This window comes from Pristiophorus japonicus, chromosome 12 (assembly GCF_044704955.1).
Source record: "Pristiophorus japonicus isolate sPriJap1 chromosome 12, sPriJap1.hap1, whole genome shotgun sequence".
In the NCBI taxonomy this organism is placed as follows: domain Eukaryota; kingdom Metazoa; phylum Chordata; class Chondrichthyes; family Pristiophoridae; genus Pristiophorus; species Pristiophorus japonicus.
The window spans coordinates 48891242-48917742 of record NC_091988.1 but is presented as its reverse complement, the minus strand read 5'-3'; the positions used below and the strand labels follow the sequence as shown (position 1 = coordinate 48917742).

Here is a 26501-nt window from a genome sequence, read left to right as displayed (position 1 = left end):
GATTCATGTTGCACCCAACTTTCTGACTCTCAATTTGAAGTGAGATAATTAGGCCATGCTATTGGCATAGAACCACACTTCAATATGTAAAAGAGCTGACCTTTGGTGAGCTTCCATCCACAATTTGCAACTTGCCTTTGTGACATGGGTACACCGGAAGTCCTGGGAACTAGGCTGCTCAAGTAGTCCGAAAGGGAGATGTGTGGTTTTTCTGGATGGAATTTTTTTTTTCATGTGTGCCGTTGAATTTAGCTCTATGCATTGGTTGGTTTTGCTGGGTACCTTCCCGCTATTGCATTTTTGGGTGGGTGGGGGGTGGGGAAGGGTTCCTGCCAAAACTTCCCTTCATTATACTTGCTGCTTCTGAACATGCTGCATGGTTTAAATGAAGAGAAGTTCATGCGTAGCCAACAAATGTAGGTGCAATGCTACCGGAGGTATTTAGTCCTTGGAGCCACATATTTGTGCTATCTGCTGTGGATTACCCTGCAAAGAATAGCCAGAACAACTTCTTACCATAGAAGGGAAAGTTACCACAGCATGAATCTATAATGCCACCTCATCCTTCCAATCTTCCATAGGGAACATCTGTCACATCAGATAGACTGCTGGTATTATATTACTTTTATTAGGCAAGTGGCAAATGCTAAGTTTGTGAGTGCCAACATCTCCACCTTTTGTCTGGAAAGAGGTACCAGCTGGTCAGCAAAGAATGACTAAAAAAGCAATAAAGAAAGGAAAGATAGATTTCGAAGGTAAACTTGCGCAAAACATAAAAACAGACAGTAAAAGCTTTTACCGATATATAAAACGGAAAAGAGTGACTAAAGTAAATGTTTGTCCCTTAGAAGATGAGAAGGGGGATTTAATAATGGGAAATGTGGAAATGGCTGAGACCTTAAACAATTATTTTGCTTCGGTCTTCACACTGGAAGACACAAAAACCATGCCAAAAATTGCTGGTCACGGGAATGTGGGAAGGGAGGACCTTGAGACAATCACTATCACTAAGGGGGTAGTGCTGGACAGGCTAATGGGACTCAAGATAGACAAGTCCTCTGGTCCTGATGAAATGCATCCCAGGGTATTAAAAGAGATGGCGGAAGTTATAGCAGATGCATTCGTTATAATCTACCAAAATTCTCTGGACTCTGGGGAGGTACCATCGGATTGGAAAGCAGCTAATGTAACGCCTCTGTTTAAAAAAGGAGGCAGACAAAAGGCAGGTAACTATAGGCCGGTTAGTTTAACATCTGTAGTGGGGAAAATGCTTGAAGCTATCATTAAGGAAGAAATAGCGGGACATCTAGATAGGAATAGTGCAATCAAGCAGACGCAGCATGGATTCATGAAGGGGAAATCATGTTTAACTAATTTACTGGAATTCTTTGAGGATATAACGAGCATGGTGGATAGAGGTGTACCGATGGATGTGGTGTATTTAGATTTCCAAAAGGCATTCGATAAGGTGCCACACAAAAGGTTACTGCAGAAGATAGAGGTACGTGGAGTCAGAGGAAATATATTAGCATGGATCGAGAATTGGCTGGCGAACAGAAAGCAGAGAGTCGGGATAAATGGGTCCTTTTCGGGTTGGAAATCGGTGGTTAGTGGTGTGCCACAGGGATCGATGCTGGGACCACAACTGTTTACAATATACATAGATGACCTGGAAGAGGGGACAGAGTGTAGTGTAACAAAATTTGCAGATGACACAAAGATTAGTGGGAAAGCGGGTTGTGTAGAGGACACAGAGGCTGCAAAGAGATTTGGATAGGTTAAGCGAATGGGCGAAGGTTTGGCAGATGGAATACAATGTCGGAAAGTGTGAGGTCATCCAACTTGGGGGGGAAAAAAACAGTAAAAGGGAATATTATTTGAATGGGGAGAAATTACAACATGCTGAGGTGCAGAGGGACCTGGGGGTCCTTGTGCATGAATCCCAAAAAGTTAGTTTGCAGGTGCAGCAGGTAATCAGGAAGGCGAATGAATGCTGGCCTTCATTGCGAGAGGGATGGAGTACAAAAGCAGGGAGGTCCTGCTGCAACTGTACAGGGTATTGGTAAGGCCTCACCTGGAGTACTGCGTGCAGTTTTGGTCACCTTACTTAAGGAAGGATATACTGGCTTTGGAGGGGGTACAGAGACGATTCACGAGGCTGATTCCGGAGATGAGGGGGTTACCTTATGATGATAGATTGAGTAGACTGGGTCTTTACTCGTTGGAGTTCAGAAGGATGAGGGGTGATCTTATAGAAACATTTAAAATCATGAAAGGGATAGACAAGATAGAGGCAGAGAGGTTGTTTCCACTGGCAGGGGAGACGAGAACTCGGGGGCACAGACTCAAAATACAGGGGAGCCAATTTAAAACCGAGTTGAGAAGGAATTTCTTCTCCCAGAGGGTTGTGAATCTGTGGAATTCTCTGCCCAAGGAAGCAGTTGAGGCTAGCTCATTGAATGTATTCAAATCACAGATAGATAGATTTTTAACCAATAAGGGAATTAAGGGTTATGGGGAGCGGGCGGGTAAGTGGAGCTGAGTCCACGGCCAGATCAGCCATGATCTTATTGAATGGCGGAGCAGACTCGAGGGGCTAGATGACCTACTCCTGTTCCTAATTCTTATGTTCTTATGTCAGGGTGCACAGCTGTCACTGGGTAGCACAGTTTCATGAACTGCAAAGCATTGTAGATGGGAACAATGTGGGAATCGGATACATGGTCTGGCACCCTCGGGACCTGACCGGTGCCGAAACAGAGAATATTCCGGACCACGGGAGGTCCCGTCTAGCCTAGGCTTACCTGTCGACAGTACTCGAGCTCCTGTGTGTGTGTGGGCACATGCTGGCAGCCTCTGGGCAGCTCCTCAGCACATGCACACACACTCACTGACTGACAGCTGCTCCCAGTGGTGGTTAACTTGCTGGTTTGCTGCTCTTTTTTTAAAAAAAATAAACCCTCCCCTCCCTCAGGCCCAACTAATACCGAACCATAGATGTTTCCGGACCAGAGACGTCCAACCTGTATTATCATAATAACCCCATGGCTTAAATGAACAAAAATAGTTTTCACTGTTTAGATGTTATTATAAAACGTTATTATGTATGTCAGTGGCCATTATGCATGATGAGCCATGTTGCTTTCATTGTACAACAGTGCATGATATTCACAATAATTGAAAAAAAAAGGAGTGGGTGGCTTGCCCATCGAATAAGCCTATGCTCTGAAATCATGGGTGTTGTCCCTGTGAAAGCCCCTCAACAACACGGGAGCAACTTGGCCTGGATGCTTCAGCATCTATTTGTTGTTCCTCAGCTGCCATTGCCCCCTTCAAGAGAAGTGTGCCATCCAGTTTTGGCACAATGAAAGAGTGTGTATAAAAGCACAGTCATTTTGTACACTGCTTAAAATGGTATATCTCCCAGTTGCAGCTTGGGTTTGTGTCATGATTGATGAGCAAAACAAGAAATTTGAGCAAAAATGAGGAATAGTTATCAGCAAATTTCTTCATTTGACGCCAGGTATGCGGCACCTGGGCGAATGCGCTCGTTCAGTCTCCCTCCACGCAGCTTGCACATGTGCTTCAATTTGAGAATGGCCTTCAGCCCCAAATTTGGCCACCATCACTTTTGCACCTTGTGCAGCAGGACCTCCAATTCTTCACCATCAACAGTAGCAGTGCTGCCCACGTCTCTGCTACAACACTGTGGAATAATTGGTCAGCTGTTTTGTCAACAACACAACATTTCCTTTAATGGTGAGCTGCATTCTTTTCAGAATTGCTATTTTGCTGAATTTTGTGTGTTCCAGTCGTATGCTAAAGGACAACCCCTCTGTAAGCTTTTCATGTACCAGCAGTCTATTCAAATTAGGGGAAAGGGACTCCCATCCAAAAATTTGGTGCCGACTGCTCTCTGAGCTGCTGCTGTAGATGAGTCTGCAAAATGGGCCAGTTCAATCCTATTTTTGTCATTACTGTATCAGAAAATCAGGGCTGTAAAATTTGGGTCAACATTTTTATGCTCTCTGATAAAAGTCCAAGAGATAGGAATAACAGGATATTTCGACACACAGTTGGAAAATTATACTAGAAAAATATACCCTCTTCCTCACAGTAATAAACATGAGTATGGGATAAATGAAAAGAAATTAGGGAAAAGAAGAATATAGATAAGCAGGAAAAGAGAAGTGATGCGGGAGAGGGTGATAAAGTGATGATTGCTGCATAGGGGGTCTATCTCGAATGAACTAATTACCTTCCTTGTTAAGCAAGGGGGAGAAAATAGAGATTGTCGCAAAGGGGAATGGAGAGGTGGCGATCCTCTTGAGGTGACGTGAGAAAGATAAAGAGACCGTGAACATGAGTGGGGAAGAGAGAAGGGTGACCCTGTTGAAGATCTGCACAATGGGGATGGGTAGAGCAGAGATATTCTGTTGGGATGGTGGTGGGGAGAGCAAGACTCTATTCAGGGAGTAAAAAGAGAGTGTTGTGTGAGAATGCCAGGGTTCAAACTTCTGATAGCTATCCAGTAACTCTTGCCGTGTGTGTGAATGCCAGGTGAAGACCTGATCAGGCATTTTAATACCATCGTATAAGGATTATAATATTTTTATTGCAGAAGAAGCAGTTGCAGTTAAAAGCCAAAACGCTGAGGAAGAAGAGTTTGCTGCAGAGAAACAGAGAGCTCTGAACATCCTGAAGAATGTTGTCCATGTCAGCGTTGAAAAGACTGAACTTAGCAAAGAACAAGTTAAACTCAAAACTTTTAAGTGCGTATTTATTAAATAATTTTAATTCTTATGTACTTGTAGAACTGGTCACCGCCCTAAATTATTAATTTCTCAACATCACAACCTTTCACATCATGAGTGGTTTCAGAGCATCTTTTAATAAAAGATAAGTCTGATAGTAAGTAACCAGTATTACTCAGTTGCTCTCTATAGGCTGTAGTTATAATCTAGTTATCAGGTAACTGAAAACTGAAGTACAGCCAGCAAAATCTCTTACTATATTGCAAACTATGAATTGCAATCTGTCCAATAAGCAAGCACAGAGCTCTGTTCTCAGCTCATAAATGTTTTAAGAGCGTGGACGAGAGCACCTGTTTTTGCAAAACATAAAAGACTCTGCAATAGATTTATAAAATGGCTAGGAGGTCTAATGGGGATCATCTGAGCACTTTTAAACCCGATTTCATATTGTACTAAAGTTAGACTTCACTGTGGAATGCAAAATGGTGTGAGACGGTTTCCCAAAGGAAACATGTGACACAGCTTCGAATCAACATGAAAATGCAGTACAGCTGCACCCTATGTCATTTTTCACTGCATTTGTTCTGTTAAAATGTTAGATTACAATCCTCACTGATTCTACATAGGAATTACAAAAGTAATGCATTTCAATCACGTCCTTTTTAATTTGGTGGTACAAAAACTACAATAACTTACAATTTCACATTGTTGTCGTATCTTCTGTATTTTGTAAATTGGATGTCTATCAATACCTTGCCCCAAAATGTTCCTTTCTTTCAGAGATGTCTCTGCTCTGCACTATGATCCAACAAGAGAAGATCATACCATCTATGAAAGCAAAGTTGAAGAATCCAAGAAAGAAAGGTAATCACTTTTTTACTGAAACTGCTGTATGGTGCAGTTCATGGTAAGCTACAATTATATATGGATCATCTATCCTTAACTATTTGTTTTCAAGTGTATTTCTGTAATTTGGCCATTTGTCAGCTCAGAATGTTTGATAATACTGTAATTTAATTGTGATATTTCAAAACCAAGCACTATCTTCATGATAAACAAGGATTCCGTACAGCTTGTACAATAAAAATATGGAATTAGCCTTTCCTGATGAAATTGAATAAAATTGTGTGGGTGAAATAATGCATTGATGGTCCAAAACATTATGCTACTGAATAGTGAGGAATGGGTTTGCGGTTGTGAGTTCTTAATCTGGGTCAGACTTGTGCGAAGAGGACTAATGCTTTTTTCCATCACTCCCAATCAGACTGCAACAGGATAAGTGGAACTCTGAGGATGAATTTGATAGAAGAATCCCATTTATCTGACTCAATAATTTTGCAAAATTAGGCATTCTAAAACCAATGAAATTAAATTCCCTGCATTATTTGGAAAAGTAGGATTTTCAGCTATAACGTTATTCTTACATTTACATGTTCAAATACTTTTTAGTTTATAAAAGGTATTTCATTTTCAAATTTAATAAATTAGTTTTTAATGTATGAAAATGAAAATAAAATCTTGCTCTGAAGAATAATGTAAGAATCATTCAGAAGGAGCGGAGCGTAAAACATGAAATTTCCCCACATATTAAAGATTATTGATTTTCATCGCTTTTTGAAACCTGAACCAAATTACAATAGATTTTATGGCATTTTTTGCCTTTATTACCTCCAGACTCGACAATTCCACTGCTCTCCTGGCTGGTCTCACACCTTGCACCATCTGTAAAAGACATTATATAAATGCAAGTTGCTGTATATGCTAAGTACTGCCTTGTTTGCACATCCACCTTTGTCATCTCTGAGATAAAAGTAATCAGCTGTTTTGACGATAGTTATTATGGACTTTTAATGTGAATCGTCACATCAGTGTTAGATAGCATGATATAGTGAGGGAGAGAGGAAATAAATCCATTTTGAAATCTAGAGAACGTACAGTAGCATAGTGGTTATGTTACTGGATTAGTAATCCATAGGCCTGGACTAATGATCCAGAGACGAGTTCAAATCCTGCCGTGGCAGCTGGGGAATTTAAATTCAATTAAATAGATCTGGAATAAAAACCTGGTATCAGTAATGATGACCATGAAATTACCGGATTGTCGTAAAAACCCATCTGGTTCAATAATGTCCTTTTAGGGAAGGAAATCTTCCGTTCTTACCTAGTCTGGCCTATATGCAACTCCAGACCGACAGAAATGTAGTTGACTCTTTACTGTCCTCTGCAGTTCAAGGCGGCCGCTCACAACCATCTTCTCAATGGGCAATAAATGCCGGCTTTGCCAACGACGCCCACATCCCATGAACAATTTTTTAAAAAGATAGCATGAGGCAGTGAGGGAGAGAGGAAAGAAATCCATTTTGGAACTAGATTGAAACTTCATTAGAAGAAATCTAGAGAACGTCCTGAAGGATAAATACGAGAGATGAAACAGCTTTTAAGATTCTGTTTTTGAAAAACTTTGAAAATTTAGTTTTTTTTCCATATCATTATTATAAATTGTACTTGTATGCCTTATCACATTGAAATGTTTCAAAGCAATCCATGTAATTAGTTACACAAACAGAAAAGGATGGAAATACTCAGCAAGTCAGACAGCAGCCATGGAGAGGGAAACAGTTAATGTTTCAGGTCGGTGACCTTTCGTCAGAACGCAGTGAATTACTTTTTAAGTGCATGGAGTGCTATGTGAGATGGGAAACCATGAGCAAAGAGCAATCTGTTGAGCTCTAAGATTTTAACTTCTTCAGAAAAAGTTTTTTTACATTTTGAGATATGCATTTATTTTTCACCTTCTCCCTCCCCATGCCAAACTACCATTACTGCCAAAAGGCAATTAAGCCTGTTTAGAGTGTGGAAAGCATCTCAGAAGCCCCATTGAGATCAATAGCTTTTCTTGGCGTATGGTTTAAGACATTGTGTTGGAAACCCAACACATGGCACCCCATTAACCCTAAAAAATCTGATCTGAAGTTTGCGTTCCATTACCGGAAGATAAATCATAGAATTATGGAAATTTACAGCATGGAGGGAGGCCATTTCGGCCCATCGTGCCTGCACTGGCCGACCAAGAGCTATCCAGCCTAATCCCATTTTCCAGTTCTTAGTCCGTAACCATGAAGGTTTTTTTAAATGTGGGAGGGTTTCGGCCTCTACCACTCTTTCAGGCAGTGAGTTCCAGACCCCAACTACCCTCTGAGTGAAAAATTTCCCCTCATATCTCCTCTCAACCTCCCCCCAATTACTTTAAATCTATGCCCCCTGGCTGTTGACCCCTCTGCCAATGCAAACAGGTCCTTCCTATCCACTCTATTCAGGCCCCTCATAATTTTATATGCCTCAGTCAGGTCTCCCCTCAGCCTCTTCTGATTTGACAGATATCTCAGCCAAGTTAATCAAATTTACCTTTTAACCAACAACTTATTTCTTAAATGTTGCAGCAAAGCAGAAAGAAGAAAAAGGAGAGAAGACGCTGAGAAGCTTCCAGAAGTATCAAAAGAAATCTATTATGATGTTAATGTGGACTTGAAAGGAATGTTCAGTTCCAGTACCAAAGAAAAAGAAGTGGCATGGGATGAAAAAGATGACAGTCTGGTTCAAGCTGAACCTGTTGAATCTCCTGAGACTCAAACCACCCAGCAGACTTTTGACGCTCTTTCTAGTAATAATGCTGCAAAAGAAGAACCAGCTGATTTTACATTTTCATTTTTTGAAGCTGCGACACGTGATTGCAGTCAAAAGCCAGGTAAAATTGTTTATTTATGACTGCTGTTGAATCAACAATCGAAAGACTATTTTGTTGATTGTTGATTCAACAATCAGAAAAGACTATTTTGTACTAATATGGTTATTTTTAAACACACTTTTTTTGCTGATCACCATAAGGGAATGGAATACCTTCTCACTTTTGGTACCAAGTTTCAGCTTTGAGTGGTGCTAACTATGTTGCAGGTCAGAAGCCCAGTAACATTTCTTCTGCTGTGCTACAACATTAACTTAATTGTCATCCTTAGCTCTGTGGTAGCACTCTTGCCTCTGGGTCAGAAGGCTGTGGGTTTAAGTCCCACTCAAAAGACTTGAGCATATACTGTAGGCTGACACACCAGTGCAGAATTGAATGGGGAGCTGTCTTTCAGATGAGACGCTAAACATCACTGCTCTCTTGGTTGGGCGTAAATGTTTCCATGACGCTATTTGAAGACAACAAGGGGAGTTCTCCCTGGTATCCTGGCCGATATTTATTCCTCAACCAACATCACTAAAACAGATTATTTGGTCATTATCTTATTGCTGTTTATGGGATCTTACTGTGTGCAAATTGGCTGTTGCATTTCCTTACATTACAACCATGACTACACTTCAAAAAAGTACTTCTTCGTCAGTAAAACACTTTCTGACATCCTAAGATTTGAATGGTGTTCTATAAATGCAAGTTCTTTTGTTATTTAGTTTGTTCTTCATCCTTCCTAAAAGGGCAACCCTGCAGCATTAGTCTGAATTTTTCTATCCTTATAGCTGCCATTTTGAGAGAGGTTACAGATTTTTTTTTTGTAATGCACCAATTTATAGGCAGTTTGCACTATGGATCAGTACGCATTGAATTAAGACCACTCAATGTCCTTTCACACATAACAAAACAACCCAAAACACTTGAAGCAAACTGGCCAGTGGACAAGTGGGAAGTAGGAGAGAAGATAGGGAAGATGACAAAGTGTAATCAAAGAGGTAAGTTTTAAGGAAAATTCTTAATATGGAATAAGAAGGCAAAGAGGAACAAGTTCCAGAATGCAAGACCATATTGTGAAGGCTCTGCCATTGATAATGGAGTGGAGGAAGATGTACCATGCAGTGAACCAGAGTTTGAAGAATGGAGGATGCATGCTCGGATGCAAGTTTAGAGAAGGTTGCAGAGTAGGATGCAGCAAAGTCATGGAGGGATTTGAAGGAAAGAACTTAGAATGGATATATTAGTTGGAATGTTTTATCTGCAACCATCAGGTCATATATTGAAATTAAAATTTGTGAAATAAAACTATTGATCTAGAATCTAATTTCTGTAGGTCCAGCACTTAAAACACCAACATGTTAACATCACTGTGAAAATAATTCCTTATCCGGAGAGTCATTCCTGACTCATGCACCTCTTAATAATTTTCAGGGTGACATTGGTTGAGATCTGACAGTAACTTATTTGAAAGTATTATCCCCACAACAACAAAAATAGTTGTTTGAGCTCACCCATTTATCCTTCCCTGTTCAGGGGAACAGCTGACACTGGGGACTCACCGGAGTATGATAGTAATCAAACTTCTATCACACTGCTACACTGTGCTGCACACTGAATCTCTTACATTTAAAAGTGGCAATTTATGGTTCATTTTTATTGTTTCAGAATGCTATAAGATTGAGTCAGTGAATACGACAAAATTTCCATGGCAAGAAGATCCTCGATTCCAAGACAGCTCCTCTGAAGATGAGGATGAAAAAGATTTAGAAGATCGTGGAGATACCATAACAAAAAAGTAAAGCTAACCTTATTTTGTTTATGTTGAAATTTCACTGAACCTTTTCTGTAGGTTTCAAATGGTACAGTCTCATTTTTTTCAATATACTTAAATTGTCATACAAGCAAAAATAATGAATGCACATTTAAAAAAAATCAGGATTATTAGGTTGTTGATATGAATGAAAGTGATTAGAGCTAGCCAGCTGGCATTCCATAATGTTTCATAATCTGTGTCTGAAATTAACCTTCACTGTCGTCGAATTTTATATCCATCTATATCAGATGGTTTAAAATTGGTTAGAAATTACAAAGTGAACATTTTTTATATTTGTTCAATCGTGATTTTTAACTATCCTACTTCCCAAAATGTTAACCGCACTTCATTTGTTCTGCAACTTCACTGTTTTAATACAGTACTATATTCAGATGTTATCATAGTCTTGATGATGAAAAGCTAATTATTCAAATAAAGCATTGCCAGATACTGCTCTGTAATAAATTAGAAATACTGCTGCCAGTTTTACAGAAAAGTATTGTTTAAGCATAAATGGAATAGCTTAGCATTTTAGGCAACAATCATTTTTAATGTGGCCGTACGGAACAAATATTGTAAGCTCCAATAAAAAAAAATGTTTAGCTTCAAATTGTCGACGCCAGTAAATTAAGCTTGCAGGTTAACTTAAGCATAGACTTTTTGAACAGCAACAACTATTGTTAATTTTTTTTAAATCAATAGGACTGGAAGCTTAACTCTCATGTATTGAAAACTCAAGTCCAGAAGGAATTAATCTTCTATTAATTGCGACGCAATTCATTTTACATTCTGATGTTATTTTGTGTTTATCTTTTAAAAATTTATACTATATTTCAATAATGTTTGAATCCAGTTTTTGATAACTTTTGTTGTAAAATTATGGCTTCTTAATGTTTCTATTTGTTTTAGAACTTCTCCTAATCAGATCTTAATTAGAATTAGGAAAGCTTACATAAATAGTTGTACACTTGTGACATTTTTTGCTTTGGATTGTTTGTTTGCAGTGTGGTAACAGTTCCTGAGAAGAAAGTACATTTATTTTTCTTCTTCAAAGATGACCAAAGACTAAAAGGTAAAATGAATTCAGTGTACAATAGGCTGTATTGTACTAATGTTATTGAATTAAGATACAGCATTGTTTTGGTTAATTTGCTCTTGTATGGTTTTGCAATTCTATTGGCAACATTGTAAGTAGATAATGGCTCAGTAAGACTTATTTCGCTTCGTTGCATTTAGATGGCCCTAAACTATTTTGTCGAACTACAGATCTTGAAGATGAAAGAGATAACTGGGAAGAAAAGCGAACTTTACTAATTGAGGTAAATGATTTAATTTCCAATGAAGGAAGGACATAGGCTTGGATGATGTGGAATCTATATGGGTAGAGTTGCGGACTACCAAAGGGCACAAAACGATAGTACAGACCACCAAACAGTAGTAGTGAGGTTGGGAACAGCATCAAACAAAAAATTAGGGATGCGTGCAATAAAGGTACAGCAGTTATCATGGGTGACTTTAATCTACATATAGATTGGGCTAACTGGTAGCAATGCGGTGGAGGAGGATTTCCTGGAGTGTATTAGGGATGGTTTTCTAGACCAATATGTCGAGGAACCAACTAGGGAGCTGGCCATCCTAGACTGGGTGATGTGTAATGAGAAAGGACTAATTAGCAATCTTGTTGTGCGAGGCCCCTTGGGGAAGAGTGACCATAATATGCTAGAGTTCTTCATTAAGATGGAGAGTGACACAGTTAATTCAGAGACTAGGGTCCTGAATTTAAGGAAAGGTAACTTTGATGGTATGAGACGTGAATTGGCTAGAATAGACTGGTGAATGATACTTAAAGAGTTGATGGTGGATAGGCAATGGCAGACATTTAAATATCACATGGATGAACTTCAACAATTGTACATCCCTGTCTGGAGTAAAAATAAAACGGGGAAGGTGACTCAACCATGGCTAACAAGGGAAATTAAGGATAGTGTTAAATCCAAGGAAGAGGCATATAAATTGGCCAGAAAAAGCAGCAAACCTGAGGACTGGGAGAAATTTAGAATCCAGCAGAAGACGACAAAGTGTTTAATTAGGAGGGGGAAAATAGAGTATTAGAGGAAGCTTGCTGGGAACATAAAAACTGACTGCAAAAGCTTCTATAGATATGTGAAGAGAAAAAGATTAGTGAAGATTAGGTCCCTTGCAGTCAGAATCAGGTGAATTTATAATGGGGAACAAAGAAATGGCAGACCAATTGAACAAATACTTTGGTTCTGTCTTCACAAAGGAAGACAGGAATAACCTTCGGGAAATAGGGGACAGAAGATCTAGCAAGAAGGAGGAACTGAAGGAAATCCTTATTCGTCAGGAAATTGTGTTATGGAAATTGATGGGATTGAAGGCCGATAAATCCCCAGGGCCTGATAGTCTGCATCCCAGAGTACTTAAGGAAGTGGCCCGAGAAATAGTGGATGCATTGGTGATCATTTTCCAACAGTCTGTCGACTTTGGATCAGTTCCTATGGACTGGAGGGTAGCTAATGTATCACCACTTTTTTAAAAAGGAGGGAGAGAAAAAACGGGGAATTATAGACCGGTTAGCCTGACATCGTTAGTGGGGAAAATGTTGGAATCGATTATTAAAGATGAAATAGCAGCGCATTTGGAAAGCAGTGATAGGATTGGTCCAAGTCAGCATGGATTTATGAAAGGGAAATCATGCTTGACAAATCTTCTGGAATTTTTTGAGAATATAATAGTAGAGTGGACAAGGGAGAACCAGTGGATGTGGTGTATTTGGACTTTCAGAAAGCTTTTGACAAGGTCCCACACAAGATTGTTGTGCAAAATGAAAGCACATGGTACTGGGGGTAATGTATTGACATGGATAGAGAACTGGTTGGCAGACAGGAAGCAGAGAGTCGGGATAAACAGGTCCTTTTCAGAATGGCAGGCAGTGTACTAATGGGGTGCCACAGGGCTCAGTGCTGGGACCCCAGCTATTTACAATATACATCAATGATTTAGATGAAGGGATTGAGTATAATATCTCCAAGTTTGCAGATGACACTAAGCTGGGTGGCAGAGTGAGCTGCGATGAGGATGCTAGGAGGCTGCAGAGTGACTTGGATAGGTTAGGTGAGTGGGCAAATGCATGGCTGATGCAGTATAATGTGGATAAATGTAAGGTTATCCACTTTGGTGGCAAAAACGTGAAGGCAGAATATTATCGGAATGGCAGCAGATTAGGAAAAGGGGAGGTGCAACGAGACCTGGGGTCATGGTACATCAGTCATTGAAAGTTGACATACAGGTACAACAGGCGGTGAAGAAGGCCAATGGCATGTTGGCCTTCATAGCTAGGAGATTTGAGTATCGGAGCAGGGAGGTCTTATTGCAGTTGTACAGGGCCTTGGTGAGGCCTCACCTGAAATAGTGTTCAGTTTTGGTCTCCTAATCTAAGGAAGGACATTCTTGCTATTGAGGGAGTGCAGCGAAGGTTCACCAGACTGATTCCGGGGATGGCAGGACAGACACATGAGAAGAGACTGGATCGACTGGGCCTGTATTCACTGGAGTTTAGAAGAAAAAGAGGGGATCTCATAGAAACATAATATTCTGGTGGGGCTGGACAGATTAGATGCAGGAAGAATGTTCCCGATGTTGGGGAAGTCCAGAACCAGGGGTCACAGTCGAAGGATATGGGGTAAGCCATTTAGGACCGAGATGAGGAGAAACTTCTTCATTCAGAGAGTTGTGAACCTGTGGAATTCTCTACCGCAGAGAGTTGTTGATGCCAGTTCGTTAGATATATTCAAGAGGGAGGTAGGTATGGCCCTTATGGCTAAAGGGATCAAGGGGTATGGAGAGAAAGCAGGAAAGGGGTACTGAGGTGAATGATCAGCCATGATCTTATTGAATGCTGGTGCAGACTTGTAGGGCCGAATGGCCTACTCCTGCACGTATTTTCGATGTTTCTATTTTTTCTGTATTTGCATAGCATATGACTTAAACAGGATAATTTCTGTGCTTAATCTTGCTGTGGTTGTTATGTATGTTAATACCAGTTAAAATCACATTTTACATTTACAAATTTATAATCTTTTTAAATGTATTTGGGCTGATTAGTTAAAAAAAATATACAGGTTATCATTATTGTCTCGTTATTGCTGTAGTTGTTCCAGGGACATAGAAATAGGAGTAGGCATTCAGCCCCTCGCACCTGTTCCGCCATTCAATTAGATCATGACTGATCTGTATCTTAACTCCATCTTAACTCCACCTTTGTTCTGAAATCCTTAATACCTTTGCCTATCAAAAATCTATCTATTTCAGTTTTGAAAATTTCAATTTACCTCGTCTCAACAGTTTTTGGCAGAGAGAGTTTCAGAATTTCACTAACCTTTGTGTGAAGAAGTGCTTTCTGACCACGACCTTGAATGACCTAGCTCTCATTTTAAGGTTATACCCCCTTGTTCTGGACTTTCCCACCAGGGGAAATAGTTTGTCTCTAATCTGCCCTATCAAATCATTTAATAATCTTCAAACACTTTAATTAGATCATCCCCTAAATTTTTAGATTCAAAGGAACACAAGCCTAGTCTATGCAACCTGTCCTTATAATTTAACCCTTTCAGCCCCAGTATCATTCCGATGAATCTGCACTACACCCCTGCTAAGACCAATATATCCTTCCTGAAATGCGATGCCCAGAACTGAACGCAGAACTCCAGATGAGTCTAAACAGAGTTCTGAAAAGCTGTAACATAACATCCACCTCTTTGTATTCCAGCCCTCTTGTGATAAAGGCCCACTATTCAGTTAGCCTAATAAATTATGTTTTTGTACCTATCTGCTAACTTTTAGTGATTTCTGTACTTCGACTCCTAAATATCTCTACTCATCCACAGTTCTTAGCTTCTTGCTATTTAGAAAATACTCTGATTTATCTTTCTTGGTGGGATGACCCCATACTTTCCCACGTTGAACTCCATCAGCCACAGTTTTGCCCACTCACTTAATCTATCAATGTCCCTTAGAAACTTTCTGCTTCTATCTGCTCTATTTACTGTGCCTCCTAACTTTGTTTCGTCAGCAAACTTTGATAAACGGCTCTCTCTTCCTTCATCCAAGTCATTTATAAATATAGTGAAGAACTGTGGCCCCAGTACCGATCCCTGGGGGACACTACTAGTCACATTCTGCCAAATTGAGTACATACCCATTATCCCTACTCTGTCTCCTACCTCCTAATCAATTCCCCACAGAAGCCAGCAGGTCGTCTCCAATTTCATGCACTCTTATTTTTGTTAACAGTCTCTTAAGTGAAACCTTATCGAATGCCTTCAGGCAGTCCATATAAATAACATCCATAGGGACCTCCCTTATCTACCACGCTATTTACCGCCTCAGAAATTTCAACTAGGTTTGTTACGCATGACTTACCCATTGCAAATCCATGCTGGCTTTCTCTGATCAGCTCATATTTGTCTAAATGCTCAGTTACTGTGTCCCTAATAACACATTCTGGTAACTTTTGCACAACAAGCGTTAAATTATTAGGCCTATAATTTCCTCATTTATATATTTTACCCTTCTTAAATAGTGGAGTGACATTGGCACATTTCCAATCCGAGAGTGTTTTGGAAGATCATGACGAACGCATCAAATATTTCCTCAAATACCTCTAATACCCTGAGGTGGAAACCATTGGGTCCTGGAGATTTGTACATCTTTAATAATACTAGTTTTTCCATCACACGTTTTACTTATATAGAATCTCGTTAGCTCCTCCCCTTGATTTATTTTTATTTTTCCTTGTATCTCTGGTATGTTATCCTCATCCTCTACTGTGAATACCGATGCAAAGTAACTATTTAGTAAGTCTGCCATTTCCTGATTTCCAATTACAATATCTCCTGTATCTGTCATTAAGGGGCCCACATTACTTTTAGCCACTCCCTTTCAACTTTGTATTATCCTTGCTATCCCTTGCAAGCTTTTTCTCTTATTCTCTTTTTGCGGCTCATTCCAGTTTCTTTGTATCCCTTTGCTGCCCTTTATATATCTCTCTCATTCCACAGGATCTCTACTCTTCTTTGCCCTTTCTTTTAGTTTTATACTATCTCTCATTTCCCTTGTTCACCAAGGTTGTTTAATTACACAAGTAGAGCACTTGCCTTTTAGGGGTATGTACAGGTCTTGTATTCTACCAAATACATTTTGAATACATCCCACTGTTCATAGAATCATAGAAATTTACAGCACGGAATGAGGCCATTTCGGCCCATTATGTCCGCGCTGGCCGACCAAGCGCTATCCAACCTAATCCCACTTTCCAGCTCTTGGTCCGTAGCTCTGTAGGTTACGGCACTTTAAGTGCATATCCAAATATTTTTTTAATATGTTGAGGACTTCTGCCTCTACCACCCTTTCAGGCAGTGAGTTCCAGACTCCCACCACCCTCTGGGTGAAGAAATTTCCCCTCATATCTCCTAAACTGCCCCCTGGTTGTTGACTCCTCTGCTAAGGGAAATAGGTCCGTCCTCTCCACTCTATCTCGGCCCCACATAATTTTATACACCTCAATAAGGTCTCCCCCTCAGCCTCCTCCATTCCAAAGAAATGAGCCCTGCGGATCCCCACTGGATACAGCCTTCCAGTTATAAAAACGCCCATCAAATATTACGCTTTGCTTCCTGCCTCTGAGCCAGTTTTGGATCCAACTTGCCGCTTTGCCCTGGATCCCATGGGCTTTTACTTTTGTGACCAGTCTGCCATGTCTGTTCATAATTTTATCAGTTAGTAGTTCTGCCCAGTCTGTTGTAGTCAATTTCTGCTTCATCCCTCAAGTCAGTCTTACCTAAATTTAAAAACTTGGTAACTCGTTCTTCTCTCTCAAACTTAATATCTAATTATTTCTTATTTTGTTCCCTTACAATTAGATCATTGACTAAATCAGGCTCATTACTTATTTGTAAATCTAAGATGGCCTGTTCGCTTGTTGGTTCAAGAACATATTGTTTCAAAAAACTGTCCCGAATACACTCAAGAAATTTGCTGACTTTGAGACTCGAGCTGTTCATTTGTTCTGCTTCTCCCAGTTTATGTGAAAATTAAAGTCTCCCATTTCGCAACAAGCTTCTCTGATCTCCACGTTTGTGTCCCACTGTTTTATTACTAATTCTATTCCTCAGTTCTACCCAGAGCATTTCTACTGCCTGTTCACCCTGACTGATATCCTCGCTTTCTAATACTGTAATAGTGCCCTTTATCAATATTGCTACTCTTCCTTTTCCAATTTCTCTATTAAGTATCCATTTTCTTCCCCAAATATTTCCTTGTTTACACATCTCTGTTGGCTTTTTTTCATTTATTCCAAGGCCTCTAAGCTTTATTGAGATCCTCCTAAATCTGAGAATAATTCAGTATGAGTGTTATGGGTGTGAACTTTTCAATTGACTCCATGGTGAACACATGGTCCTCAACCCTAACCTCTTTTTCAAGCTTTGATTTATATACATTCCGAGTAGTAACCAAAAATATAATTATAATGTGACCTTAACTTCTGACTAACTTCAGATCTTGTCTCCTTGATCAGACTAATATGCCAGTTAGCCCAGAATACCTTTGCAGCCTCCAAATCACCAGCAACTCCAGTTTTTGGTCCTTCTTGGTAGCTTTCTGAATTTTAGCCTTCATGTTCATCTCCACTATTGACACAGGATACCATTTGGACTTTGATTCTCTGAGATCCATCTATTTATTTCTCTCCTTCCCATCTATTTATTTCTGTCCTTCCCCCCCCACCTCACCCCAATAAGGAGAAATTGTTTTATACAGAGTTGTTAGGACATCGAATGCCTACCAGAAACAATGATTCTCAATGAAGCAGATCCCATAATGGCTTGTAAAGAGAAATGGATAAATATTTGAAAAATAAAAATGTTAGCGGGTATGTGGCAGGAGAAGGGCAATACAACTAAGTGGATTGTTCTTTCAGAGTGCCAGCATAGGTGCAGTGGGTTGTAAAAGTGTACGATTGCAAATCCCATCGTGCCTTGTTAGAGATGGTGCCCTGTTTGAATGATGGGCAAGTCATTTGTGTGTGGACCAGAACAACGGTGGTAATTTAACACTTTATGTAATCTTTTCAAAGAGATTCTTACATTTTGTCCCCTTTCTTCAGGAATACCGAAAGAAGCACAAAGATGCAAGAAGGAAAATAAAAGCCAAGCAATAGATCTGCATGTCTTCAATTCATGGGAGTAGCATGCTGTGAATTCAGGCAGAAATCTTATCCTATGAACATCTTAATATTTGTACTTGCCTATTTTGACCTATTCTTTGTAAAGACTGTACAATAAGTGTTTTATTATTCTGGTTGTTGAAATCATTACCCAGTGAACTTGCTGAGTTGGTAGACAGATTCATACCTGTGATTATACGCAGGATGGCTACTGATCTTGGCTGAGCTAACTTGCGAGTCTGAGATGAAACAAAGCTCTTTCCCACAAGGTTGCTCTTGTGCATTTCCGAGGAGCCAGTTGTAGAATGGAATTGCAAAGGGCTGAAAATAAATCCCTTTTCCATATCTCATAAGATTGATGCAGGAAGGAAAGAACTGCTGCAAGAGTACAAGAGGTACTGTAATGGGGGAAGGATTTAAAGCTAGCCTTTTTTAGACGATGATGTGTTGCATTTTTTGTATAACAAAAAATAAAGTTAAGAAATTGATGTGATAAATTAATCTTCATTACAGTATCAAGTATTTCTGTTCACTTTTTAGAAGGTTTTTTTTGTGAGCGACAAAACTTCAAATATAATTGTGAGGAAAGCCACTGGAACAGTTTCCCGAACAGCATATTGTTTTCCAGGAAGACTGCCCATTTCATGACCACAAGTAAATTCATCTATACCAATTCAAATGGTGAACATTCTTTGAGGAGGAAAATAAAAGCCAAGCAATAGATCTGCATGTCTTCAATTCATGGGAGTAACATGCTGTGAATTCAGGCTGAAATCTTATCATATGAACATTTTAATATTTGCACTTGCCTATTTTGACCTAATCTTTGTGAAGACTGTACAATAAGTGTTTTATTATTCTGGTTGTTGAAAATGGGTAGTATGAATGTGTGTGAACATCCCTAATAAGAATATTGATTCCTTTTTTGTGTTCTTCTTGGTTAGAGGCACTTGTTTTATCCAGACTTAATTAGCAATTGAATTCTGATATATTCAGCTCTTTCTCCCAGTTACAGGAATATCAGTCCAGACAAGTTCTGAAAACTTTCCAGGTCAATTGTCTTGAATGGGGAGAAAGTAAATCAATATTGTAATAGGCATGCTCACCCAGATCCCCAGATCCCTACTATGTGTGTGCAAACCAGGTGCATTCTCTTCTCTTCCCGCCCCCCCCAATCACCACCACCACTAATATATGTATAATCACTGATTTATCTTTGTTTCTATAAAAAATACATCTTGCATTAATCTCAAAGTGGCGATTTAGCCTGAAATATGTTTTTTTGGCAGTGTGATTTTCTGCTAATTTGGAGATCTGGAGTACACCTGTACCATTTTTTGTGCGTATCTCATTGGCATAGGTGTTATTTTTTCATTCTGCAACTTGCTATCCCAGATATTTCACTTTTAAATCATATTTCAGTTGATAGGAAATGCAGGCTTACCTATGGAAGCTGATATTTATAGCAAGCAAGAATAAAGAGCATTGGGAAGTAATATTGAATAGTTTGCATGCAAACATTGGCAAAAGAATCTTCCAAGTTGGAAACAAACACTTGAATTTTTTGTTTATATATTAACCTACATCATCTCTGACCAGCCAACCAAGTTGTTATTGTGTGATTACGTGTTCATTTCAGACTGATAGTAACATCTGTCACTGCAACTGATGGCTTGTAGTACTGTAGGTTGTTTGAAGATTAGTCTCTGTACCTCTGTATAATAATTAGAAAACAAATCCCTGGTATTCTGATTCAAGATGATTTTTTTTTAAGTGGAGTAATTTAATTTTGAACATATGTTACAGCAAGAATTTCTGTCCTGTTTTTAAACTACTTTTGAGGATTTTGTCTAATAAAGTTGCTGTTTATTTCTAAAAATTGAAGAGAAAGGGGGATTATATTGTACCTAACATGTACTTCACAAATTATTTGGGGTTTTCATTACTTCATGTCTGCATTCACCAACCGTCTTTATCTCTCAAGCTTAGTGAGTTGATCTGTGTGTAACTGGCAGACGCCAATTGAAAACATTTGCTTTTTGGTTCATCTCTTGGTATGGAATTGAGGTATGTTGACCAAGAAGCTTCCTTGTACTTGCTGGGTTCCTTCAATTCTGGCCTCTTATACATCCCGACATCCTTCACCCCACCATTCCCAGCTGTCTCAACCGTAATCTCGAATTAATTTCCTAAACCTCTCCACCTCTCTTCAATACGCTTCTTTAAACCTACATCTCCGACCAAATCGTTCTGATATATCCTTCTTTGGCTTGGTGACAATATTTTTGTCTTGTTATGCTCCTCTAAAGTGCCTTGGGATGGTTTACTACATTAAAGGTGCTTCTATAGACTCAGCTGTAATCCCCAAGTTCAATACTCACAGCTGCTCATGGTTACATTTGCACCAGGATGATCACAAGGGTGAGGAATCAGAGACTGAAGTTACTTATGGACACCTGACTCCAGCATAAATCTCCAACTTCAAATGAAAAGGGTAAGGGGGGCTGGGGGAGGGGAAACACTTGGCCTTCATTTAGTGCCTAATTCTCTGTTGGTATAACTTAAATTGGGAATTGGTGTAGGGTTTTGCTGCTGAAACCCTACATCATATGACACATTGCACATGTAACTGTATAGGTTAGCTTTTTGTCCTCCGCTCTTCTGGAATAGTTGTTGACCTGGGAATGTTACATCTGATATACAGAAGAAAGTAATTTCATTTATACAATGCCTTTCACGACCTCGGAACTTCCCAAAGCAATTAACAGCCAATTAAGTAATTTAAATGTAGTCGCTGTTGTAATGTACGGAAACACAACAAATTTGCATAAAGTAAGATCCTCGGAAAGCAGGAGAATACCACAGTTCTTCAAATAGTGATTTGGGTTCTTATATATCCATCTGAGAGGGCAGATGGGGCCTTGGTTTAACATCTTATCCAAAAGAGTACCTCTGACAGTTTTGCCAAGATTTTATGCTCCCTTGAACCTGTGACTCCGAGGCATGAGTGCTACAATTAAACCAAGTCTCTCGTAAGTAAAAAGGTACAGGAATGTTGAAATGAAAGCGGATAAGCTTCATTTGGCATACGTTATTGGGTTGACAGCCAGCACGAATTTGTTAAAGGTAAATCGTGTCTGACTAACCTGATTGAGTTCTTTGATGAAATAATAGGGTTGATGAAGGTAGTGCATTCGATGTGTGTATATATGGACTTGCAAACGACTTGGTAAAGTACCCCATAACAGACTTATTTGAAAAATATGCACAAGGTAGTAACTTGGGTACGAAATTGGCTATGGGATAGGAGGGAGAGAGTCTTGGTGAATAGATGTTTTTAGGACTGGAGAGAAGTATGCAGTTGGGTCCCCCAGGGGTCAGTATTAAGACCATTACTTTTCTTGTATATAAATGGCCTGGACTTCGATATAGGGAATACAATTTCAAAGTTTGCGGACGTAACTTGGCAAAATAGTAAATAGTTAGCATGATAGTAGCAGAGTTCAAGAGGGTGTAGATTGATGAAATGAGCAGACACATAGCAGATGCAATTTTATGTGGATAAGTGTGAAGTGATGCACCTTGGGAGAAACAACATGGAGAGGCAGAATAATCTAAACTCTACTATTTTGAGGGGGATGCAGAAAAAGAGGGACCTGGGGTGCATATTCGCAAAGGTGGCAGGCCATATTGAGAAGGCGGTTAAGAAAGCGTATGGGATATTTGGCTTTGTAAATGGGGCATTGAATACTAAACAAGGAAGTCTTACTAAACCTTTAAAAATCACTGGTTACATCTCAGCTGGAGCATTGTGTACAATTCTGCGCGCCACACTTTAGGAAGGATGTCAAGGCCCGAGAGTGGGTAGAGGTTTACCAGGAATGGGGAAGTTCAGTTATGGGGAGAGATTGAAGAAGTTAGGATTGTTCTCCTTAAGGCAGCGAAGGTTAACGAAAGACCAAATCGAGATATTCAAAATTATAAGGGGTCAGTAACCAGAGGTCATAGATTTAAAATTGGCAAAAAAATGAGGGGAAATGAGAAATTTTTTCCACAGAGAGTTGATGAGATCAGGAACACACTTCTTGAAAAGGGTGGTGGAATCAGATTCCATAGGAACTTTTAAAAAGTAATTGGACGTTTACTTGAAGAGGACGAATTTACTGGGGTGTGGAACTAAATTGGACAGCTCTTTCAAAGAGCCAGCACAGGTGTGATGGGCAGAATAGCTATATTCTGTGCTGTAAGATTCAATGATTCTATGTGACTGCTTCTGGGGGTGTTACAAAGTTTTAAACAATGTGATAGCTACCCTCCCACCTTATTGGTGTATAATGTGTCACTTTACCCGCTCTGTGGTGGGTTACAGATATTTAACAAGCATTACAAACAACAATTAAAATCTCAACATTAAAGTGATTGTCTCAGCAGAATAAATCAATCACAAGAGGAAATAGCAGAGGCCTTGACCATCATTATTCAGTCCTCTTTGGATCTGGGCATGGTGCCGGAGGATTGGAGGACTGCGAATGTAGTATCCTTGTTTAAGAAAGGAGAAAGGGATAGGCCGAGTAATTACGGGCTGTCAGCCTAGCCTCAGTGGTGGGAACATTATTGGAAAAAATCCTGAAAGACGGGATAAATCTGCATTTGGAAAGGCAAGGATTAATTAGGGACAGCACGGATTTGTTAAGGGAAGATCATGTTTGACTAGCCTCATTGAATTTTTTGAGGAGGTAACCAAGAGGGTCGATGAGCGTAGTGCGTACGATGTAGTATATTTGGACTTTAGCAAGGCTTTTGATAAGGTCCCACATGGTAGACTGGTCATGAAGATTAAAGCCCATGGGATCCAGGGCAAAGTGGCAAGTTGGATCCAAAATTGACTTGTAGATAGGAAGCAAAGGGTAATGATTGATGGATGGTTTTGTGACTGGAAGGATGTTTCCAGTGGGGTTCCGCAGGACTCAGTACTGGGTCCCTTGCTTTTTGTGGTATATATGGACGATTTAGATTTGAATATAGGGAATATAATTGAGAAGTTTGCACAAAACTAAAATTGGCTGTGCGGTTGATAATGAAGAGTTTGTTAGATATATTCAAGAGGGAGTTAGATATGGCCCTTACGGCTAAAGGGATCAAGGGTTATGGAGAGAAAGCAGGAAAGGGGTACTGAGGTGAATGATCAGCCATGATCTTATTGAATGGTGGTGCAGGCTCGAAGGGCCGAATGGCCTATTCCTGCACCTATTTTCGATGTAAAATTGCTGATTGCAGGAAGATATCAATGTACTGGTTAGGTGGGCGGAACAGTGGCAAATGGAATTTAATTCAGAGAAGTGGGAGGGCTAATAAGGAACGGGTATACACTTTAAGCAGTAGGCCACTTAATAGTGTAGATGAACAAAGGGGCCTTGGAGTGCTTGTCCACAGAACTCTTTTTGGGAGGAAACTAAAACATTAAATCGTGTCCCCCCGATCTGGGGGACACACCAAACATTTTCAAGGCCCTTTTTTTGTGTTTTTGCTTTTTTTAGTTTTTTTTTGGGGCACTAAAATCATATTTTTTTTTTCTCCAAGTGCCCCCTATAAAAGAGGAGGGGGACACTAAAAACACCAGCAACTAAAACAAATTAAACTTTAAACCATAAAATCAAATTAAAATTTGGTTGCCGGGCGTGATGATGCACTCCAGTCCCTCCGGTGCCCACCTCTCGCGGAAGGCCGCGAGCGTAGCGGTGGACACCGCGTGCTCTATCTCCAAGGACACCCTGGCGCGGATGTATACGCGGAAGAGAGGCAGGCAGTCAGGCTAAACGACCCCCTCGACCGCTCGCTGCCTGGACCGGCTGATGGCACCCTTGGCCATGCCCAGGAGCAGTCCTACGAGGAGGCCCTCGGACCTACCCGCTCCTCTCCGCACAGGGTGCCCAAAGATCAGGAGTGTGGGACTGAAGTGCAGCCAGAATTTCAGGAGCAGCCCCTTTAAATAATAAAACAGGGGCTGCAACCTCGTGCATTCGATAAAAACATGGAACACGGATTCTTCCAGACCGCAGAAATTGCAGGCGGCCTGGGAGCCCGTGAACCGGCTTAAAAATTTATTGCACGGCACTGCTGCGTGCACCACCCTCCAGGCCAAGTCCCCGATAAATAGTGGGAGGACTCCCGCAAAGAGTGCCCTCCATCGGGGACCCCCGCCTCCTCCGGACAGCAAGATGGTACGCCATGGCGTGTCCGGACGGCAGGCGAGGATGGCAAAGTTGAGAGTGTGCAGGAGCAGCCCGTACAGGAAACCCCTCCGCGCGGAACTGAAAGGCACGGAGGGGATTTCCCCGAGGCGGCTCAAGTTGTGAGGCGCCGGCTCCCAAGAGAGGTTCCGGGGTTTGGTGCCGATGAGGAATTCCATCTGGACGGGGGTCAGTTCGGACGGGATCTCCCCACGTGCTTGAGCCTCCTCGATGCACCTAATGGAGTCGGGGCCCAGAGCTGTTTTTAGCGACTCGATGGCATCGGTCGCGCGGCGGACGTCGGCCGAATTTAGGTGCCTTCTTAGGCAGCAGGACGATGACTGCCCTGCGCCAAGAGAGGGGCATCTCCCCGGTCGCCAGACTTTTCCCCCAGGACCCGCGCGTAGTCGCCCCCCAGGACGTCCCAGAACACCCTGTGGAACTCCACGGTCAGCCCATCCAGCCCCGGGGCTTTTCCCCTCGAGAGCCGGTCGAGGGCGCCGGTCAGCTCCGCCAGGCTTAGCGGAGCTTCCAGATTTTTGGCGCCCTCTGGGCCGACCTTCAGCAGGTCCTCCCACAAATCTCTACGCGCTTCCTCGCTGGACGGCTCCGGAGAGAACAGAGCCCCGAAATATTCACGGGCCCTGTTGTTGACGCCCTCCGGATCCGAGACGAGAGAGCCGTCGTCGGCCAGCAGTGTCAAGAGCTGCTTACGGACACTCTGTCTTTTTTCCAGCGAGTAGAAGAAGGGGGAGCCGCGGTCCAGATCCCGCAGGAACCGGATCTGCGACCTCACGAACGCGCCTCGGGACCCGACGAGCTGCAGGTCCTTCAGCGCGGCCTTCTTCGCTTCGTACACCGTCCGCAGGGCCGGGTCCTCGACGACTTGACCGAGACGGGACTCCAGGTCGAGCACCTCTTTTTCTAGGCGCCCGACCCTGGTCGCCTGCCTCTTGGTCGACCCCCTCGCGTACTCTTGACAGAAGACGCGGACGTGAGCCTTGCCCACGTCCCACCATAGCCTCAAGGAGGGGAAGCCGCCCTGCTTCCTTCTCCAGTCGGCCCAGAAATGACGGAACGAGTCCTGGAACCGCACGTCCTCCAGCAGCTGGTTGTTAAAATGCCAGTATGCGGACCCCGTCCTCGCGCGGAGCGAAGCGAGCTCCGCCCACACCAGGTAGTGGTCCGAACACGGCACCGGCCGCATGGAGGCCGCCGAGACGCAGGAAACGTACGCCCGAGACATGTAAAGGCGGTCGACTCTGGACCATCCTACTTCAGGCCTCACCCAAGTAAAGGCGCTGGAGTCGGAATGGAGATTCCGCCAGACGTCCACCAAGTCGAAGGACCCGACCAGGTCCCTCAACTTCTCCATCACCGTCATGCTCTGCGGGGCACCGGAGTGGTCCCTCGCCTCGAGGGTGCAGTTAAAATCCCCCCCGAGGACAATGCAGTCGCCGACGTCGATGGAGCCAAGAAGAGCGGACACTTCTTCGAAGAAGCGCGTTTGCTGCGGGCCGGGTTGAGGGGCGTACACGTTCACGAAATGGAGCGGCACGTCCCCCAGGTGAACCGTGACGTGCAGCAAGCGGCCTGGCACGGGCTCCTCGACCCCCAAGATCTCTGGCTGAAAATGCGGGGCCAACAAGATGGCCACCCCACAAGAAGTGGTAGTGAGGTGGCTCATGCGGACCGCTCCTTGCCATTCCAGGAGCCACGTGGCTTCGTCTCC

The 26501-nt window shown here is 41.7% G+C and overlaps 1 protein-coding gene across 6 annotated transcripts in view; it reads left to right on the top strand.

Moving 5' to 3' along the window:
• nol8 (nucleolar protein 8) overlaps nt 1–20418 on the top strand; it is a 50265-nt gene extending 29847 nt beyond the window's left edge. For 5 of the 6 annotated variants that reach the window (XM_070895391.1, XM_070895393.1, XM_070895390.1 and 2 more), the window contains 7 exons: nt 4622–4772; nt 5535–5618; nt 8195–8499; nt 10147–10276; nt 11299–11366; nt 11531–11613; nt 18480–20418. In XM_070895391.1, coding sequence (XP_070751492.1) covers nt 4622–4772; nt 5535–5618; nt 8195–8499; nt 10147–10276; nt 11299–11366; nt 11531–11613; nt 18480–18533 — 875 coding nt within the window. In that variant the 3' untranslated portion in view covers nt 18534–20418. The remainder of the gene's footprint in view (nt 1–4621; nt 4773–5534; nt 5619–8194; nt 8500–10146; nt 10277–11298; nt 11367–11530; nt 11614–18479) is intronic. The other variant, XM_070895394.1, reaches the window with a different exon arrangement.
• Nucleotides 20419–26501: the final 6083 nt, after the last annotated feature.